At 34.1% G+C, this 22997-nt stretch overlaps 1 protein-coding gene across 1 annotated transcript in view; it reads right to left on the reverse strand.

Annotated features, from left to right (window-relative positions):
- Nucleotides 1-22997, reverse strand: part of LOC120587954 (transmembrane protease serine 11C-like) — a 63176-nt gene that overhangs the window by 12178 nt on the left and 28001 nt on the right. Inside the window, exons 4-6 of the mRNA XM_039844956.1 lie at nt 20498-20565; nt 14788-14951; nt 2900-2938 (exon numbers count right to left, since the gene is read on the reverse strand). Coding sequence (XP_039700890.1) covers nt 2900-2938; nt 14788-14951; nt 20498-20565 — 271 coding nt within the window. The remainder of the gene's footprint in view (nt 1-2899; nt 2939-14787; nt 14952-20497; nt 20566-22997) is intronic.

Below are 22997 nucleotides of genomic sequence, written 5' to 3' on the forward strand. Positions count from 1 at the left end.
CTTTCTCTAATTCTCTTAATTATCTCATTTTATTCCAACTAAAGCACTGAACTTGTACCTTAACAGTTTATGGTATCTGTTAATAGAAATTATTAGCTCATTAATAAATATTTTTAGAGGGCAGGAACCATATCTTTAAAAAAATGTATCACCAGAATCTACCTCAGAGAATCTATCTCATAAAAGGAGCTCAACAAAAGTTTGTAGAAATGAAATCTATATAGTATAATCCACAAGATATTTTGAAATATAAATATTTGACTGCAAAACCCTTTTCTGTAATGGGTATGTTCCTAAGCATTTAGAGAGTGAAGAGAACTTATAATCAACACAGTGGGCACAGATTAAAGCAGTGGCTCTTAACCAGGGACACTTTTGCATATCACCTTCCAACTCCAGGAGAAATATGGCAATATCTGGAGACATTTTTTTGTTGTCATAATTGGGGCAGGGGTATTGGTATCTAGTGGGTAGAGGCCAGGGGTGCTGCTTAAAATTCTATAACACACAGGACTGTCCTTGAAACAGAATTACGTGGCCCAAAATGTCAAGAGCATTAAAGTTGAGAAACTCTGAGTCAGAGAAAGGTATTTATCTCAAGAATGAGATCATTTAAATTGGAAAGTTTAGATGGTCAGTTGCTTCACAGAGATGTTGTTAACTATATGTGACAAGATATATCTTGAGATAGCCTTTCCTGAGTATGAAAAGATATTAGAAGCATAGAAGAGGGACAAGTAGACTTTTTAAAAGGCCTTCCCTAGCCCTCTGAAGCCCTTAAATTTGTATATTGCTTCTGATTCTATATTGTCTTTGACGGAACCCAAACCCTGGCTGTTAATGTATCCTATTCATAAAAATCACTTAACTGAAGCAAAGCCTTTGTGGTTGCTATTTTTGATGAGAGAGCTCTCACATTGATTCATTAAAAGTAACTCCCTTTTCTTTTCTTCTTTCTTTCCACTCCCTTATCATCCATGCTACAGAGGATAAAATAAACAATCCAGAACTCAAAGGTTTAATGGTTCCTCCTTACCCTCTCTTCTGTTTGGCCAACTCCTAAAGGAGGTTGGCTTTTACTCAACTTCCTTTAGAGTAATATAAAAACATTATGCTTCTCTCTGGGCTAGGAGAGCTTCCCCTGAGCAATTCTAACTTTCTTGTTTCTGCTCTTACTCAGAGCTTTAACATAATTTATAATTATACATCAATGTCCATTCTGAGTTCTCATTTACTCATGATTGTTGTGTCTGTTAAGCTGTCAGCTGCCACCTCTGCAGTATTACCTTGTTATTACCTTGCTGAAATCTTATGTGGCAACCTTGTAGCTTTTGTCACGTGGTAAATTTCAAGTATTTAAAAAATATAATGAAGATTTTCTGGCTGATACTTTCAGAAACATCAGAGAATCTACTAAGCTCTTACAGTCTCCCCACCTTATTGAATTTTACTTTATCACCTATTACTACATTTAAACGCACTTGGTATCATGTACCAAAACTGTTCTTTCTTTAACCGTTTGATTTTTTCTCGTCTATCTCTTCCTTCTCCTCTTTTATTTAAAATACAATCAAAATCTCAGACAGGCCAAGTCAAATTCAGAATACTGATCTGGATGGTATTTAGTTCCAGTTGTAGGACAGACAAATCGACTGATATCTTTCTTACCACTGCTTTTATTCCTGTCTTAACTACTTCTCCTCTACCAACCAGACAAATTCCTAATTGTGGATTTTAATTGTATCAGTACTAAAGTTTTAATTGAAATAATTGACTTTAAGATGTCTTATTAAGTCGCTTGAGGTTTGTTCAGTCAAAATATATCAGAGAGAAAAATAATCTGTGTTTAAATTTTGCCCAGGTTTCTCAGAAGTAATTATGTTGTGACTAAAGGATAGTAAAAGCTGTCGGGGGTCAGTGTCACCTGGCTCTGGAGGGAAATTCCTCTAATCCAGCTATCTCAATCAGCCTCAGTCCCCAGATAAGAGTAATGCTTCTTCTGACAGCCTGCTACAGGTTCTAGCAACACTGAGGGTCACATTTCCCAGGGCAGCTACTAGGAAAATGATGGCAGAATGCCTCGGCCAGCAAGGAAGATGCTTGCCTGTGAGGCAGTTTACTTCTCAGTACACTAAGCTTGGCTTGTAGGGTCAGAATTCTGTAGCGAGTTTCTAGACCCGAAGTTTTTATAGGCAGAATATAAAATGAAATATCTGACATCTATTGAGTGTTTATTATGAGCCATATACTCTTTCTTTTTTTAGCATAAATTACACATTTTTATTTTTTAAAAAATCATTTTTGAAGCAATATAATTTAGGGAAAAAGAGCAGCATTGTTTTACATTTTTGTAAATCTCTCTAACATGTTTTAATAAAAGATGGCTGAATTCTTATATATATGATTCTCCTTTCAATCTATTGTGATATGTTGTTTTGATCAAACTATATTAAGAAAATCTGGCCTTACATGGATATGCAGTTGGAAAGGGAGGAGTATTTTAATTCTTGTAAATACTTTATTGTACTATCTTCTTTTCTCTTCACAACTTGGAGCTGAAGGTTTGAGAGGATAAATAGCCTGTATAAATTTATCCAGTGGTAAATGGCAGATCAGGGGCTCAAACTAATATGTAACTGGTTTTAGATTCTAAGTTCTTATTTATCACTGCTTAGCCCTAGAACCCCTCTGTCATTATGGCATGTGATAATATGTTCCTTATTTTAAATCCATGATATCAGTTATTTCAAGGCCACTACAGTCATCTTCACATAAGTTTCTAAAAGCAGGCTTCTCATTACACCTTTATGAATACCCCATTGACTTTCAAGTGGAGGTCTTTTTTGCCATCCAAGGAATTATGTTTCACTAGAAAAAAACACTTTATTGATGAACTTACAGGTATTGAGAAGATTTTCTGCTGTTGGCATTTTCATGCCTAAAGCCAAAGGGAAAGAAAGTGGAAATATTTACACGTATGAACACATTACTTTAAAATTAATTTATTTTAATATTAATTAATATTAATTATTTTGTTTTTAGGAACACATTTTTCTGCAGAATCATTTATTCAATCTCAACTATATAGTTTGTATGTTCATAGGTTAGCAGAGAGAGTAATAACATCTTAGTATTCGTTTTTCTGTTTCTAAAAATACTCTCAAATTCCTCATTATAAGTAATTTGAAAAAGAGATCTGGGTCCTGGAAAGTACTAAAATATATGAAAAATGGTGACCTCGTATCCAAATCACCAGAAAATTGAATGTATTAGACACCTTTTATACAGCACTTTAAATACTCTTGGCCCATCTCTTATTCCAGCCACAGTGTGGTGACCAATTCCATGGATCTGCTTTACTCAGGAGCCACTTTACAGATTCCCTTCCCAAGTCAGCACCAAAGACTTGTCACTTTCTACCAGAAGAATCTCACTGGACATTCCCAGATGGACAATGTGGGAATTAATGCTGTTGGAGTCAATGTAGGAAAGGAACTGATGGAAAAAAGCTTCCCTTTCCATTCACAGAGGAATACAGTTCTGAAATATGAGTCTTAAGGTCCCAAGGAATAGAGCTAGAGCTGGCCAACTCTTCCTTTCTATTTTACTCTTGCTGCTCTTAACACTTTCTCAAATTAAATACTGCAGGTAAGTCTCCAGCTCAGGTGCTGTTTTTTGGCGTACTAGGAAACTAAAACATTCACTTAGCTATATTACACAACAAATAATGCTGATAACTAGGAAAGAGTACAAACATTGTTATATTTAGTACATTTTTTGGTGTTGAGTGCATTTTGCTGTATTTTGATTTTTTTAAATTATTACCCTTTGTGTGATAAGTTTCAATTATTCAAAACATTTAATTAAGCATGCCATTCCATTCCCCATTAATTTTGGATAACAAAAAAATTTTACTTTAATAATACTGCAGACTTTAACATTGTCTACTCATTCCTAGCATCTAGGAAATCTCACAGGATGAGATTTACTCCAGACAAGCCTTCTCTGAGCCCCACATCCCTGCAAAATTGCAAACATGTTCAATTCATGGGTAAGTTATGTGAGGAGGTGAACAAATGAATCACATTAATGTCCCAACTTTCAGCTGCAAAAAACTGCAAATTCACTAGCCATTTCTACTTGAGTTTCTTTTCAAAAAAGAATCACTAGTTGTTCTATAAATTAAATACAATAAATGTCAGTGTAGATTTATTTCTATTATACTCTTGGATTTCTATAAATCCAGGAGGGAGTATCCAGTTCCATATGCCAATTACAGTTGCATACTCTTGCTTTAGGTTGCACAACAAACCAAGGAGACAAGAGAATCCTTTATCTGAAAGTCAACCTGTCTGAAGAAAAAGGCAGGAGCAATTCAGCAGTCAGATGGACTATGAGTAGATATAAGCCATACCTACTAAAACAGGAAGGTGCCATATTTCCATCTAATCCTTCATAACTGCTTTCCAAGGGGTAATTTTTACTTGACATGATACCTTTAGAGTTTAATTTTAAGCTATTTGTTGTTGGTAAAACATATCGAACCCATATTAAGATTTGTGGAAATAAACTCTTTTGACTGAAAAAAATGTTAATTCCTAGACCTTAAGAACTAATTATTTAGAAGCTCTTCTATATTTGCAAAACTTCCCTCTTTCTTTTAGATTTTCTTTATTGATGCATGACTTGCTAAAGGAAAGAAATGTTTCTGACTTATAACTTACTTTTAATAGTTGTATTATCCCAGAGCTTAATAGAATATGATTGAGTAGGTGGAAGACAGACAGGTACAATGAATGGAAAAATGACTTAAGCCATCACTTTGGTCTGAGTTCACTGTGCTTTCTTTTAAGTCCTTTTGTTCACACTGAAAATCTGGAACTCCTATGGATTTACATCTGAATCAAGGAGTCATCACTGTGACCTAAGATACTCTGTTTATAAAGTACCATATAAAGGAAGTACAAACAACAATGGCACTGCCCCTGTCAAGGAGATTCCATCAACACATAATAAGACAAAGCAGTTTCAAAAAACAGCCCAGCAAATGTGCCAGGAATCAAAGAATAGACGTGGACTTGGACTGTAATGGAAGATATAGACAACTGCCCTCAATGAAATTGGACTGTAATGGAAGATACAGACAACTAAGTAGCCAATTTAATATTATGTGATAAGTGGTATGGCAAATTTACATGCAAAAAATTAGATGCACCAAGAAAAGGAAAAGTCACTTAGCATTGAGGGGTGACAAGGGAATAAGAATAGCTGATGACAAAATTAAAAAATTAATTTTACCGGAGTAAAGATAGACATAATTCACTCACTGTTGAACATTAGATCAGAAAACGTGCTTAAATGCTCCCTAAAATGGGCTTTTAGACCTGTAATTGTTTCATATTTGGTGTCTCTCTAGGGTTAGAAATCAAGAAATACAATCTTGGATGCACTGGAAAGAATGAGAACTTCCTAAAAGTCTGAAATCCAGTGAATATTTTATTCCTTGAAAAAAGAAGTCTGAAACATAATAATAATGAAAACTAAGCTGTGTGATTCTAAAGTACAAGAGTTTTACAGTAGCAGTAGATACATTTATAATATAAATTTTCACATACTATGGGCTTTAAACTCTACTTAGGTGAATTTATTATTTTACATGAGTCCATATGCTAGATTAGTTAACTATTCCTAATTTTCAGATAGTTTTTCTAGAGTTCTAGCATTGAAATTTCAGAGATCAGCTGAATTCTCTTATGGGATGTCTTTTATGGGGGTATTTTTAAATGGTCACGTAGTAGATTTCTGACAACTTTTAAACTGTAAATGTAATTGGACTTACTGAGCAAGGTAACTGAGATAAATTCATTTTTTTCACCATGAAAATTCATTCATAATATTTTCACCAAAAAAAAAAAAAAAAAAAAAAAAAGGAGCTACTTTGGAACATTTATGTGACTGGTATGCATTAAAAAGCAAGGGAATAGAGTACAGACCTGGATTGTGGTTGAACAATATCTGAAGTCTTCATTCACTGTAGACTTTGATTAGTCACCTGGCTGCATATTTAACCTCTATAAATGCTTTTCTTTAAGCTTCTAATTAGACTAAAAATTATATCTGTGGATAGATATTAAATATCACTTGTCATTTCTCAGAGTGATATAGATTTATTTTTCACAGTACAAATCTTCAATGTTTGTCATTTTAACTCTGAAGATAAAATTTTAAAAAAAGTTTTATGATCTAATTAATTAAAACTTTATATTAATTAAACTTAATTAATAACCAGTAGTTTATACAGGTAGATTTTAAGGTAGAACTGTGCTCCAATTTTTTTTACCTTTATGCAGAATTTAAGAAATATGAAAAAAATCAGATCTATTTTTATTTGGTGTTTCATATGCTTCTCAGATGACTTAGTCATTGTTGACTTTAAGTTTTGAACCACTGTAATGAAATGAGGAGTATATTTAGACAGCTATGTTATGTAGTGAGTAGTGGACCATGTAGATCATAATCTCTCTTACGCTTTTGAAATGCTATCTTTGTGTTTTTAACTGGCCCTTTTGAGGATACACATGGACTGGAAGTTAAAATTTAGGATTAGCACTTTCAGTTTGGAAAGTTTCTATCTTGACTCTCCCAGGTACCTAGATGGCTTGTGAAGGCCTGCATTTTAATGGCACAGCTCTGGTGTTTCATCCAGCAGAGACTCTGTGGATTTCTTTCGGTTCATTCCTACTGCTTTAAGACCCATCTTAAGAGGTAGCTTCTTCAAGAAGTTTCCTCCTTATCTCCCTCTTCTCAGAAAATGTCTTAGCTTCATGTTCCCTTGCCAATTTGCATATAGTAGTTTTTGATGTAATAACCATCACCCAGTAATAGTCACTCATTCATTTTGAATAAATTATTTTTTTTTCCTCTGGAACTTATCTCAAGTTGTTTGTTTTAAATTTTTTAAAAAGGTCTCTTCTCAGAACTATACATATTTGAAAAAAATACTAAAAAATAAAATGTTTAGGCAGTGGTTAATAGACCCAATTACAACCATAGCAGAATTTATAGACTTTTTTTTTGATGCAATACTTATGAGTATATCCATGACAATTACACAGTTTTTGAAGTTATACAAGTAAGCTGTCATTAAACACAAACCACAACTATTTTTTTCTTGCTCAGAACACATAAGATTCTTTTGCGTTTCTTCAGAAATTCTACATAAGAAACAAAGAGTGTAGAGCGTACAAAGAATGGAAAAGCTGGTTTGGAAGAAATTTTTTAAGTATTTAAGTGTAAATTTCTTCCTGGCCTGGGTTGATAGACTTGGTAAAGATACTTTTTTCTTTTTAACATAGAGCTAGTAATGTTTTGAGCACCTTTTCTTGTCTCTTACTGACTCCCCCCACCCACCCAACATTATGAGCTTTCATAAAAGCTTTTAGATGCATATCTTATCAGAAAAAGAAATCACTTTAAGGGGAAAAGCACTAAAATTGGCAATTATTGTATAATACTTTCAACTATTTAACATGTATTGCATTAAGAGAAGCAGGAAAAAAAAGTCACATATAATTCTTCAGTAATATGAAAGAAGAATCAAAGTAGTTTTTCTGATAGCTTTAGTAACCTCACAATCTTATCTAAAGTGTTTGTGAGTATCAAAAGAGTTTAGGCTGATGGAATGAAAGATAAAACATCACCATTATGTTTTAGTAGGAGTAACTTTATAATGCTAGTTTTTCAGAGTTACAAGATTTCTAAACTTTTCAAAAACATTTAAAAAACTCACATTATATCTCATTTAAATAATATTTGCTATGACAGTAACTCAGATCTAGAAACATGAGAGATAACAGCCAAACTCATCAGGACATCAAAGATCTAATCCCCAAATTATATATATATGATTCTTTTATAATGTAATTAAAAAAATTCAACGTTTATTATGAGATAATAGTAGATTTAGATGTAGTTGTAATAAATAATTTTAGATACCATTTACTCAATTTCCCAAAATGTAATATCTTGCAAAGATGTTGTAAAGATAATATCTTCAAAACTATAGTAGAAATCAAAATCAGGATATTGACATTGATGTCATTAAAGTACAGAATATTTCCATCACCTGTCATGTTGCCCTTTAATAGCCACATTTGCTTTCTCCCATCCTATTTCCTCCTTAATCTCTGACAACTGGTAATCTGTTCTCCCATTCTATAATTTTTTTTTTTATTTCAAGAATGTCATATGTTCATATAAATAGAATAATCCAGTATATAACTTTTGGATTGGCTTCTTTCACTCAATGTTGCTTTCTAGAGCTTCATTCATGTTCTTTTTATTACTAAGTAGTATTTTATGGTATGAAGCACCTGATTTTGTTTAACCATTTACTTGCTGAAGGACATCTGGGTTGTTTTCAGTTTTTGACTATTAGAAATAAAGCTGCTATAAACATTCATAAGTTTTTGTTTGAACATAAGTCATCATTTGTCTAGGATAATACCCAGGAGTACAATTACTTGGTTACATGATAGTTGAATTTTAAATTTTTAAAGAAAGTATCAAACTGATTTCTGAAGTGGACATACCATTTTATATTTTCATGGGCATTGTATGAGTGATATAGTTTCTTCGCATCCTTGCCAGCATTTAGTTTTGTCATCATTTTGACTCTCCCTTTTCTTATCTTCCTACATTCTTTGCAATTGTATCCTTTTCAGGACTTTTTTATCACCTTATGGGAATGACCATTATATTTATGGTTCCTTAATATGGTTCCTTTATGGAACCTCCAGAAGACCAATCCTTTATTTCCAAATGTTTGATAAATAACTTTAGTTAGAGATATATATTCTGTCTAATATCATTCTTTAAGCTAAATTACCTGTATTCTATTTTTTCTCCATTGTCTCTTATTTCTCTATGTGTTATCACCCCACTAATTAGTCATACTTAAAACTTGGATATTGTATTCAATTTCTCTCACTATTGTACCTCATGTCCAGGTGTTAAGTTCTGTCAATTTTATAAGCATATGCTCTCTGACATATGTCCACTATTTCTAATATTATTTTCACTATGGTAATTCGAGTTTTCAATTCTTCACGTTTGGAACATTGTAATTCCTTCCTAACTGATCTCTCTATTTAAAGATTCTCCCCTTTGTTCATTATACATAACATTATCAGATAAAATTTTAAAAAGCAAAGATTTGAATGTGTGTCTTTTATGTTTTAGTAGAGCTTAATGGACCTTTATTCCTACCAAAGTATAAACTCTATCTAAAACTCATCTCTCTTAAGTTTGATTATGTTATAATTCACTCAAGCTAGACATAAGGAATGCTGTGCCTCAAAAGTTTAGGTTCCTGGGAAATCAAACGAATCTAGGACAATACCTACTATATATTAATAGATATTCATAGTAATGAATATTTTATTAAAAAGATAAAATATAAAGTATTCAGAAAATTTGCCTATTTGGAAAAACTTATTACCAATGAACTGTTAATGGTCAAAGTCTTATGCTAAGAATATTCTAAAGAACATTTGCTAATAAAACGGGTTTATAGAGCTGAAGATTAGTCTTGGTTAACAAAGGACACTGGGCAATAACATGCTTTTAAAAAAATATCCTCTATGATTTATCAAAGAATGATTGCTGAATGCATGGTACAAATGAAGCCACGTATTGTCTCAGGATCAAGCCACATGAAAAAAGGTGTGTTCTACTAACATCATCCATATGTCACTGTTGGCCAGCTGCTCACAAATGAGTGCTAGGCCAGAGCTTTATTCTTCTTCATGTAAAACTCTTAATAGTGGGTCAAGGCAGTCATCCTGTACATGAAGTCCTATGTTATTATTCTTTTTATTATTTCTATATAATTTGAGTTTTACTTTATAATTTAGCATAAGTGTTTAAAATATTTTTCATTCTTATTAAATAGATGGTTAAGTGTACCAGTATATACAGGCATTTCTGTATAGGAAATGATTATTATTTTTTAAAACAAATTACAGTCATACCCTTAAATATGCCCATAAAAGTTATGAACATTCAACTTTATAAGGCGTTTCATTTAAAACCCTCACTTTGACTTGTGAGGCATGTCTTTGCTTTTAAAGAAATGACTTGGATTTTTCCCTCCAGAACTTCCAGGAAAGAGCCATTCCAAGGATGATGTGATCATCCTTGCAGTTGTGTAGTTGGTACATCTAGTCTACATTTTCTTCATGCTCTTGGCTTGAGAGTTTCTGGCAGTAATAGTCAAGTGCATCGTGCTATGAGATCAACTTGTTTTGTGAGATACTGCATTGCTTTACTTGTCCTTTCCTTTCTTTCTTTTTCATTAAAATTAGAATTACATAAAAATTAAATATCATATGTATGTTCTGCTTTGATTGTTAAGCTATAAAATAACTATGAGATATATAAGCAGTCATATTATGAAGTAATTAATAAAGGAAAATTGATTTTGTTAACTAATTTAAACTATTGACATTATCTTCTCCATTTTAAAGGAATGCGATATTGTTTAAGCTTAAGTGAATATAAATTTGGGTGTTTGGGAATATATAAAAAGTTTCCCCATTGATATCTATCAATGGTATTAGGTTAAGGAATTTGCTTTATGAGAGATTTTTCAGGAAACTATTCTTTCATGGGCATAGAAACCTATACCATCAATGGTTTTTCTAGGTTTTATGCTAACTAGTCAATTTGATAAATCTGATCCTGTGAGTTTAGAGTTGATGGAGAAAACATTGATCTCTCACTGAAGAATATATTCCATAAGTACTGATTGTTAGTACCTTAGAAGGTAGTAGCATTGTCATTTTTCATGGAATTCAGGAGTTAATGGGAAATTTAATTACACATAATGCTCACAGGTCTTAATAAATGAAGCACTCTTTACATTCTAAACCTGGGTTAGCAATGTCTATGAGTAGCATACATGTGACCCAATTCTCATCAGCTCTCCTCCATTGGGATTCTGGAGGAGAATTAAGCTCTAAAGCCCTAGGGAACTTTCATTTTTATGCATCTGGAATAGTACTAACTATGTATTATCTTTGGAAGAACTGAAAGTAGTAACACATACCATTATCTTTGAGGCTTAATTCTTTTATGGGACCTCAGCTGAGAAATTGGTTTATAGAATTATATAGGTTTCAAAAGTACAATTCAATAATACATCATATGTATATTGCATTGTGTGTTCACCACCCAAAGTTGTTTGCTTCAGTCATAGGCTTTTTGCTGAGGACAATACTCTTTTTCTCTTTGAATTCTCCATAGTGCCTAGCAAAGTGTTGGTACAAGTACCTCATAACTGTTTATTAGAATTAATATTTTTTTATTTAAATCAAATAATATTTGATTTAACTCCATTCAGCAATTCTTAATGTTAGATATGGATTTACATCCTTTCTTCATTGATATTAAAATTGAGGACAGAGTTTAAAAAATTTGGATTTAGAATGACTGACTACAGATTTGGAAAAAGAAGGCAGGTTCTTTTTTCATTAGAAACTTTAAATCTGTAGCTAAATCAGATTTTTAGCGTGGCTCTCCATTCTAAACTGATTCATAAAAAAATTTATAGAATGCATAGTGCACTTAGAATCAGAAGACATGGGTTCAAGTCTTCTTTACTTATTTTATGACTTAGGATGAATCACTTCATTGAATTTTCTTTACCTGCAAATGAGGCAACCAGACCAGAGATCTCTAAGGTCTTTTTCAACCCCAAAGCCTGCCACATATCCACTGTGTAATGACTAGTGCATTTTCATGCATTTTGTTTGGACCAGAAACCAGTAACCTATTTTCACTATTCCTGATTTTACCACTGATCTGGGATAAATAACCTAACATGCATGGCAGTTATAGAAAATACAAATTCTAAGTGACAATCCTGTGAAATTTTGCTTTTTACTTGTTGATCCGTGGCAAATTTTTAAAAAATCATCAAACAATATCCTTTTTAGATACTTATTCCAGTATCATTTGCTATGTACATAGAAAAAGAAAATGAATTTAATATTACTATAAACAAAAAATAACTAATAAAGTAAAATTTTATTCTAATATCCTCAGTCACAGTCAGTATTCAGTCAGTATTTATTTCATAAATTAATAAATAAATTAAGCCAATAATAAATAATTTAAAAATTTTCCTGGTAATAATTTAATATAACTAAGAATTATAGAAAGCAGTTTTCCTGGGGTAGGTATAATTATTAAGTACTGAAATATTAATGAATAATTTAATTGATTAAATTTTTATTTCTACGAAAGGAATAATTTTTATCCCTTGGTTCAACTGCCACTTATTTTCTTCATCCCTGAGGCTTGTGAAATATCTTTAAATGAACTATTGCTCTGTTTTGACTCGGTATGTAAAAAGCATATAGGTATATTCCCTAAGATTCAGTTGGCTGTGCAGCGAATATCTAAGTATATAATTAGCAGAAGAATAACCATGATGGCTGGGAAAATATTGTTTTGTAAAGTGTATGTTTAGAAGAAAATTATCTTGGTTACTGCACTAAAGGCATTAGATGTATGTGGTCTTTTTTTATTTTATTTTATTTTCCCAGAAAAAAGCACCATGAAGTCTATGAACCATAATCTCCATTTTAAAGATGGAGAAGCTAAGGCTCTATGAGGTAAATGATTTGTTTTTGATGGAGGTTTAGGAGTGGGGACATGGAGTTGCCCTACTGTCTAGTATTTTGGAATTCTCCCTTAGGAATGCCTTCAGTTCCTTCTCCTTCACTCACAGTGAGCCTGAGTTTGGGAAGAGGGTAGGGACAGGGCTATTAATAAAATAACAGCATATCTGTGTATATATGCGTGTGTGTGTGTGTGTGTGTGTGTGTGTGTGTGTGTGTGTGTGTGTGTGTAGAGAGAGAGAGACTTGCAAATCTATAATCCATATGACATATATTTTGAATTTCTTTTTCTTCTGATTAAAACCCAACAATTAATATTTACTCTGTACCAGTCCTGTTTTCTTCTCTTTTCCTTCTTTCTTTCTATAATGTGTGTGTGTGTGGCTCTTTCAGTGCAGCAAACAACATATCTCTCTCTCCTCTCCTCTCTCTTTCAACTGTTTTTCTTTCTTTCTTTCTTTTTCTTTTCTTTTCAACAACATTTTCTTTCTTTCTTGCTTTTCTTTTATAACAAGCTGGCTCAAACAACAACAATGTGGCAACAACATGCTTTCTGATACTCTCCCCCTCCTTCCCGCTCCCTCCCACTCCTCTTTCTCTCTCTCTCTTTCTTTCAGCTCTTTCTTTTTCTTTCAACAACAACAACAAGCTCATGATCCCACTCCATATCCCATCTATCTTTTAATTCTTTCTCTCTTTCTTTCTTTCTTTCTTTCTTTCTTTCTTTCTTTCTTTCTTTCTTTCTTTCTTTCTTTCTCTTTTTTATTATCATCATTCTCATGATTAGATGGTTAGGCTGAAGCACAGAAATATTAAGTGATTTTTCCAAAGCCACATAGCTTATGTAGAGGACATGAGATTCAAATCTCATTAAGTAGGACCCATGACCTTAACCATTATTCTGTATCTTTTCTTTCTAGGCATGATAATTAGAAACACTGGTATTGTACTCAGCCATTCAGTATAACTTATAGCATTGGCTAGGGATGTCTAAGCCACAGATGTAGGAAATTGCAACATTTTCCTCTATGTTAAGCAGCTTATATGGAAATGAAACTCACAACCTTGACATATTTAGAACAGGCTCTAAGCAACCAAACTAACCAAGCAGCTTAAGAAGGTCAAGCTATTCAATAAGACGCTGTTACAACAACCTTGACTACCTAAATAAGCTTTGCATAGATCTCTAAGCCAGAGACCTATTTATGTGGTGACTAATGAAGATTCACATTCTCTTTTAGTAAGAGCTGTCTTGAATGTGAGCTTTGAGTTTATACATTTCATTGTGGTTTTGGAGGACTGGCCCAGCTGGCTGCTGGGTTTGATCCTATGCCTATAAATCCCCAGTCAGTTTCATGAGACATCTAGCTTCTGATGATAGGTGAGGAAGTAGGGAGAGGAAATTTCTAAGCAACAGGTAAAAGCTAAGACAACACCAAAACAATGTCTGTACCTAAGTATATTACACTTAACAGTCACTGCTTTTCATAAAATTGTAGGATCGCTTTGTAATAGATAAAACTACTGAGAAAAATTATAAATCTGAAAAGGACCCCCAGAAAGGCTATTTTCCTGAGATCCTACATGCAAATGAACCCTTGGCCTAGATTTTTTTTTTTCCCATAAATATTTAGTCATTTCAGTCCTTCCTGTATGAGCAGGGATGCTTTTCTGCCCTTGGTCAAATTTGTTGTACCGGAGAACTGATAACCTAGCTTAGCTGTGCTAAGCATTGGCTGTACTTTTATCAAGACCAGAGAGACATTGATTATCTTGGGAATGGAGGGACATTTGTCTCTACCTTTCACAATAGTGTTAGGTGACCAAGAATTAGAATTAGATTGTATATAAGAGTGAGAGCAACAAAGTCCATTTAAGGTCTATCGAGAAAAAAGTTTAATGTTAAAGAGATTAAAACTCAATTCTGGAATTTAGAAGTCTAGATTAAGATGAATTGTGAATATTTTAGCAGTGGTTAAAAAGAAATTATCATTGTATATGAAATAATATTTTAAAGAAAAAAGGTGTTTCATTTGAATAATTAAATACCATATTCAAATTAAAAGATGAAAATTTCTCTATACCATAACATACAAATGCTTACCTGAAATTTTAAGTGAAGAAGAATCTATATGTAAAGACCCAGTTTCACCATTTAATTTCTGATGTAAAATCCTTTCAATCCTTTCTTGAAATTTTGCTGCTTTATTTTTAAAGTGGTATGTAAACTTCAACACAGTATGTATTACCACATTCCTTTTGGCTTGGCTGTGAAACAGAAACAGACAAATAAATTATGCTTTTATTACTGAGCCTTTATCATCCTTAGAGAGTCATTCTATACTTTGTAAAACAGAGCCCCTGACAGCTATTCCAGTTCCTCACAAGGGCATTGAAGTGGCACTTCATGGACATGGTGAATAGTAAAGAGAGTGTGATTTAGACTCAAAGAAACTGAGTTTGTATCGTAAATTCATCATTTGTCAGCTCCTCGACTACAGAAAGCTATTGGCATTCACTGTACTGAAATTTCCTCATCTCTATAATGGGGATGTTAATATTATTTATTGAGTTATTATAAACACCATGTAAGATAATAATATATGGAGATATTTTGAAAATCTTAGAGTACTATGTAAAAATTATTTATTAATATAAATGTATCTATGTCACCATTGGGGCCAATTGGAGCTTGGTGTTGCCCTAACGGTAGTGGGGAGGGAAAGGGATAACGATGGCACAGACATGTAGTTAACATTTTTCCTTGGTTCTTCCTCAAACGATGCAGTGAAAAATTGCAGGTTATTGAGATTTAATAGTTTTATTAAAAATATGTTTTAGAAAGACAAAGTACTCCCCAAGGAGACACATAGTCCTAGCGTTGTAACCAACACAAAGGGTCCAAAATGGCTTACAAAAGGGCAAAAAAGCCACAAAAGGCCAAGGAAAAGAGAGAAAATCCAGATGGGCAAAAAGGGGCAAGAAGAGGAGCCAGAAAGGCAAAAAGGGAGGAGAGCCCAGAAGGACAAAAAGGACCCAGAAGTGGGTATGTCTGCCTTATATTTGGGCTATGACAGGTGGTTCCGAAGGTGTTAGGTAGCTAGTCAGACATGAGCGACAGGGGAACAAAGGAACAGGGGCCCAACTCTGTAACCATAGAAACTTCCCTTGAAGACCTTCCTTAAGGACCTCCCAGAAATATCTCCCTTTTAGGGTTATAAATTACTCCAAATCCTAGAGCACAAAGACCATAAAAAGTGCTGGCCTAAATCTGCTATGAACACATGTGCAGAAAGTACCGCCCCTAACTTCAGTCTCATTATAATCTCATGACTATGCCTGGAAGTTCATGAATTTAATTATGACAGACTGAATTCTGGGTACACACATGCTCACTAGGCAAAGTTATTGCCTAGTGTCAATCAAGCATCAGTCAAAATGACCTCACTTGCCAATCACCTAGGAATGCCTTTGGAACTACCCATCATGGCCCAAATATAAGGAAGACATGCCCACTTCTGAATCTTTTTTTGCCCTCTGAGCTCTCCTCCCTTTTTGTGGCCTTTTTACCCTTTTGTGGCCTCTTTGGCCCCTTTGTGTTGGTTACTGTGCTGGGACCATGTACCTCCTTGGGGCATACTTTGTCTTTCTCCATGGGCCTTCTTGTGGCATTCTTTGTTATTCTAAAATATACGTTTAATAAAATTATTAAATCTCAATGATATGTGATTCTTCACTGCCGTTTTTTTGAAGATCCAAGGGAAAATGCTAACTACACGTCTACACTGTCATTATCCCTCTCCTTTCCCCCTACTCTTGGGGCGACATGAAACTCCAATAAGCCCCAACGGTGACAAAGACATTCCTAAATGATTGGCAAGTGAGGTCATTTTGATTGACACCTGGCTGCTACATCTTTGACCATTGGGGTGTTCTTTGGGCAGTCTCTAGGCTGGACCCCTATTCCTTTGTTGCCCCTTGTCGCTCATGTCTGACTAGCTACCTAACATCTATGTATTATGAATTCAGTATGGACTCTCAATAAAAGGCCAATAGCAAATAACAAAATAAAATGTAACAGGTAAGATGAGAAAATTATTTTTTATTTTTATTTATTTTTTTAGTGAAGGCAGAATTTGCAAGAGTGAGTCGACTCTCAGCTGTTGGAAATCATGACTGAGCAAAAACATTAGTCTAGATTTATTAAATTTGTAATTCTGACTTGAAGATGCAAATGTATAAACCAGAAATTTTAAAAGGTGGTAACTACCACTGATTTGATGGAATGTCTATTCTGTTCTATTCTGTTTCTATGCCTCCTAACCTCATCCTCTGCATTTATGCATTTGAAAATCCAGAACAGCTGCAGAGCTTTATGTGACTCAAGAAAGATCCTAAAAACATCCACTTCCAAATCTTCATAACACTCGTAAACAAAAAACAGGATCCATGGTCATGATCCAAGATTTTCTGAGTGATTTTAAAGCCTCATTATTTCAATAATTTTTCCAGGATAATTATAAATTAATAGATTAGCCAATTTCTACATCACCCTTATTATTTTATGTTTTAGGTTATATGTACACCAGATGCTCTTCCTTTGAGTGCTATAAGTGTATTATTTTTACTTCCTTTGTACAGTATTAAGCATTTAGTAATTACATGCCAATTTATTGAGAATTCTTGCTTCTTTTGCTTTTATGCAGGTGCAACACTAATCTTTTCTTATCTAGTCTTTAGAGACAAACCCTTTATTTCTTATGCAATGGACAAGGATATATCATATTACTGTTTATTTTAAAGATTTTTGTCAAACCACAGATATCAGACTCATCTTTTCTCCTGGGTCAAATAACAGTCTAAAAATAAACTAAATATAGACATATGGATTCTTAATCTGACATCATTAGAGTAATATGATCCTCTTTTCTACTGAAAACATGAACTAAAGGTTATTTTAATTTTACCTTCTCTTGATTCATAAAATGCTCTTTAGTTTTATATGACAAATGCTATAATTCTTTGCTACTGGCAGTTTTCTTTTAAAAACCTAAACTTTCAATTCATGCATTTATTCATTTAACAAATGTGTATTAATTAGTCCAGGCAATATGTCAGACAAAGTCCTAGGTACCAGAGCTGTATCTGGCTATCAGCATATGAAACCATAAGCTTTCTACTATTGTGCTAATAGGAGAAACAAATAAACAAGAAAATAAATAAAATAATCTTCAAGGTGAGTTCTATGAAGAAAATAGAGCAATGGCTTGAAAGGTGGAGGTGGGAACATCATAGAAATCTTCAGGGAAGGCCTCCTTGGAGTGAGATCCTAATGACAAAAAAGAGCGAGTCATGCTAAGATCTGAAGGAGGAATGTTCCAGAAAGAAGGAACATCAAATGTAAAGTTAGCCTTAACATTCCCCTCAGTTTTGTTAAATAATTGACGGGCTTCTTCCTGACACTAAACCATTGATATCCCTTTTCTTAGATCCCTTACTTTAGAAAACTCGTAATTGTAAATTCTTCCTCTCCTCCTTTGAATTACATTTTCTAAAAGCCTCTTGCTGTTTAACAACCCCAGAAGTGAAGTATCTTTCTCAAGGACCTGAAGACCAATTTCTTTGAAATGTAGCCATCAAAGGAGGTAGTCCTTGTACCTCTCAGTATTCGTGCTGGGGCAGAAGCCTAACTTTTGTGGGCACCTTAGTCCAAGTTGTAAAACTGCCTCCTGTCATGAAGATATGAGTTTAGTTTTTTGGGGGGTTAGTAAACACAGATGGCCTAAATCTCTCTCTCTTACTCCAGACTTTAAAAACGCTATGGCCCTTTGTTTCAGAGGAGTTAAGACTTAGTTCTAGCCTCTCTACCCTATTGCAATAGCCTTGAATAAATTTTTCCTTGTCTGTTTAACTTTGTCTGATGTAATCTGTGCTTTGACAGCCTTGTGGTGGAAATAATTTTGTATGTTTATTGGAAAAATAATAGCAGGTCAGTGTGGATATAAAGTTGTGAGTGAGGATAAGGGTATGAGATGAGGTCAGAGACAGGCAGGCCCAGGGCCAGATCAGGTGGGGTCATATAATGAGTTTGGAATTTGTGGGAAACTGTGTGGAGAAGGGATTGTAGTGGAGCAGGAGTGAAAGGTGAGGATTAGACAAGCTGATGCAATATTCTAGATATGACTGCTTGGGTTCAAACTATACCTTTATTATTTATTAAATATGTGGCCTTGGCAAGTCACTTAACCTACATTTGCTTCAGTTTCCTCATCTGCATCATGGGAAACTGATATATACATACCATACAGGGTTGTTATCAGGTTAAATGGGTTAATATATGTAAAGTTCTCCAGAAGTACTGGTTAAGAAGCATGGATTATTTAAAAATAAACCAAGGAAGTTAAATAGCACAAGTTCTAGTTTTAGGGAGAGGTGGAGTCCAAAGCATATTAACATTTCTATTAGTGATTGTAGTTATTATTTTTCCATAGTTACTGCAGGTTATCTGTTCCTCACCAATGTTTGAATAAATATCTATAAAATAGCTGTAGATTTGGAATTTTAGAGGTAATGTAGGAAGAAGGCAAGAGAATTAAAATGTTAATCAAGCCACAATCAGAGACTGTAATGTGCTGGTCAGCCCTGCAGCCAGGCCAGGAGGACACCTTCAGAACAAAGGAAGATTTCTACTGGGATTGCTAACAACCCATTCTCCACACCTGTGATGGGGAAACAGGAACCAGCAGTCATTCCCTATGGCTGGGAACTACCAGCAGGCCTTTCACGCTACATATTCTTACCTTTTCACTCTACTTCTTCTTCCTCTTCCCCTTCCTCACTGTATGTCGGTATCAAAGGAAGTGGGTTAACAAAGTCTTTTAAACTATAACTTACAGGAACTAAAGAATGATATTTAAATTGAATTCCCTGAATACTCAGGGTCCCTCTCAGTGGCTTTACTCTGTCTTTATCTCTTTCACAGTCCCTCTCACTCTGCCTCTGAGAGGAGACTAAACTCCGTGGAGTGTTATCCCTTTTCTAATAAACTTTCTTTTTGACTCTAACTGTGGTGTGTGTTTTGAATTCTTTCTACACTCTCTGCCAAAAGACCCTCTTTTTCTCTCGGTACAGGGCTTGGTCTCTTCCTCCGCTCACCCCTCTCCCCATGTGGGGAAATTTGCCCTGTCCTGCATCAGAGGCGCCAGGAAGGTCAGGTAAGAGAGGGAGGCTGGTTGGGTGTAAACACTTATGCATACATTGTGTGAATGTTAGGGATTGCTGCAAACCGCACAGCTTCAGTTTCAGCATGTTATTATGTGGGAATGTAAGCTCTGTGTTGTCAGATCTTTTGATTTTTCAACACATTCTGAAAATTCTGTGTTTTATGTGAAATGTCCCAACTTTTACATTTAATTCACAACTCTAAGCTAGATTTAGCCCATTAGTTATTGGTTTGCCACTCTTGGATCAGACATTCTGTACATGGCTCTCTTTTCTTACCCATTGTTTCCTTATATTGAAATCATCTCCTGATTTGTATTTGCTTTTTGACTTTGCGCCTTCAAATAAAAACAATTTCATTTAACTATCTAAAACTCACAGTCAGCCAGAACTCTTGGTTCTGGTTTAATAATTTTTCACTAGACCTCGAATATCTTTTTTCACATTTGAAATGCTAGTGGTTTTTGAAGATCCAAATTTAAATTTGTTTCAACCTTTCAATTGTATACCAAGCAAAGATATTCTGTCGAGTATGAGATATGAAAGCAAAAGACAAAAGGTTTTCTCTGTGCCTCTCAGGCTATTTTACATACCTCACTTGGACAACACGAGATTTGACATACTGTCTTCTTAATTGGGATCCATGAAATGTTTCGTTTATCTGTTAAAAAGTAAAATGAAGAATGATATATATATTTTAATTTTTAAGTTTTTATTGTGGAGAACTTCAAACATACACGAAATCAAATAGAGTAATGTAACAAAACCCACATACCCATCATTCAGCTTTACCAGTTATCAATAAATGGCCGAACTGGTTTTATTTTACTGCTACCTACATCCCAGGAATTAATTCTTTAATATCATAAAATACATAGCATTAAAATTTCCCCATATTATGATTTTTTTAGGAAAAAGATACAGTGAGTGTTAAATGCATCTTTTTTGAAAATTGTCTTTATACTAGATCAATTTACAAATTTACAAATATCCTTATTTCAACAAATTATGTCACAAGGTGAGGCAAAAATATTGCTTCCTAATAGTGTAATATGTCAGAAAAGTCATTTTGAAGAGGTGAATTAAAAGGACCAACTAGTAGATTTTATCTTCCATGTTCAGCCTTTTATTGAACATTGATGCCATAAAACTGAACAGAAATGTCCCCAGAATGAGGAGCTGCGCACACACACACACACACACACATTTTTTTTACTATGTTAGTTCCCTTTCATATCTAGACTGCAAACTGTTTTACCTGCTCTTTCAGTTATATGCTACTTATAGGTTCAAAGTGGGATATAGAGAAACCTCGCAGAGAAATTTTATCTAAGAATCATTTTTGCAACTGCTCTTAATTTCAACCTCATTGATTTCTCACAGTAGGACCTCCACAGAGCACCAGATAACAAATTGCCCTGAGCATGGCTTTTACTTTGGTAAAGACAGGCTTTCAAAAACAGTGACTCATTATTAGAATTGCAAAGATTTAATTTATATTTTTCTTCTTGCTCCAAAGCAATCGGAATGGGTTTATGTATTCAATAAATATCTATTGAAATAAAACTATGAACTAACTAGATGGATCCATATTTTCTTGGAGACTCAAAAGAGGAAATCGATAATAAGCACATCAAGAAATAAATGTATAAATATGATAATCTGAGACAGTGTTAGGTGATATAGAAAAGTAAAATAAAATATGTGATGGAATCAATTAGGGGACAGTGTTTGAATGATCAAATATGGCCTCTAAGAAGAGGCAACATCTGAGTGAGACCCGAAAGATGAAAAGTTGACAGTCAAGGGGAGAAGAGTATTCTAGATGGAAAGAACAGCAGGTCCTAGGAAAGAATGAGATTAATATATTTGAAGGATAGAAGCAAAGTTATTGTGACTCAAGTAAAGTGAGCATGGAGGAGAGTGTTATAAGTTGAAGTTTTCCAAGTAGGAATGAGATACAGAGAGCCTTGTTGGCTATGGTAAGGAGTTCAGATATTATTCCTAAATACAGCGAATGGAGGAATCCTGACAAAATGGTAACTATACTATATTATATTTTTCTTCCATTATGAATTCCAATATATATACCTCTTCTGGGGCCAAGTGGGTTGGAGTTCTGGAAAGGAGGTGATGAGAAATTTTCCCTTTCATGGGTCATGAAAGAACCTGGAGTAAACTTGAGAGCCCTGTACAAAGATACAACAGGACCTGGGAAGAGCTTGGCCAACAAAGGTTTGTGGATGCCCAGGGATAAAATTGACACTGGACAATATGAGTATGTTTTTATGGCCCCACAGCAGCCAAGAAGGACTGCAAAGAGAGAGTGGGCACTGAAGACTCCTTGCTTCTGAGGCTAAGCTAGTATGGTGGACAGAAAATAGGGAACCGAAGACTTCCTCCTGGGGCTTTTGTATGGAGAGGCAGAATGCCTGCTGCTCAACCTTTAGTCTACAGAATTTAAGACTATCCCACCTTCCAACTTGTCGGACTGCCTCCAATAACAGAATAGTGGCCCCAATGAGTCTACAAGGAAAAATGACAATTCAAATAAAGGAGCCCAGCAGCCTGAGAAAGGAAATAAAACAGATTAGGTGCTCAACAAAAACTTCTGAAGGAAACAGCAACCTAAACAATAATGATAAAAAACACACATAAAAACAAATAGGTATAGTAAAAAAAGACTATGTGGTACTAAAAAACATAATTTTCAAGTTAAAAATTCAGTAGTCAATTTAAGAAGATGTTTATCACTCTTGAGATCCAAATTTGTAGCCTGGAAGACCAAATAGAAAAAATACCACAAAATAATAAAATTTAAAAAGAAGAAAATAATGTGTGAAAGAAATAAAACACTTAGAACATGATTCCGGGAGAAGTGGCTATGTGTAATAGGGGTTTAAAAAGAGAGGAAAAAAAAGAAGTAGATGAAATATAATAATTATAATAAATAGTAGGAAAAATGGTTCTGAATTAAATAAAGATCAAAGCCCGCAGATTCTAAGAGCTAGACTGAGTTTCAGCCATGTTTGATCTATTCAGGGAGTATTCTTGAATTTTAGATACAAAGAAAAATTTATACAAACTTCTATA

The sequence above is a fragment of the Pteropus medius genome, unplaced genomic scaffold, assembly GCF_902729225.1.
Source record: "Pteropus medius unplaced genomic scaffold, Ma_sr-lr_union100, whole genome shotgun sequence".
NCBI classification, from domain to species: Eukaryota; Metazoa; Chordata; class Mammalia; order Chiroptera; family Pteropodidae; genus Pteropus; species Pteropus medius.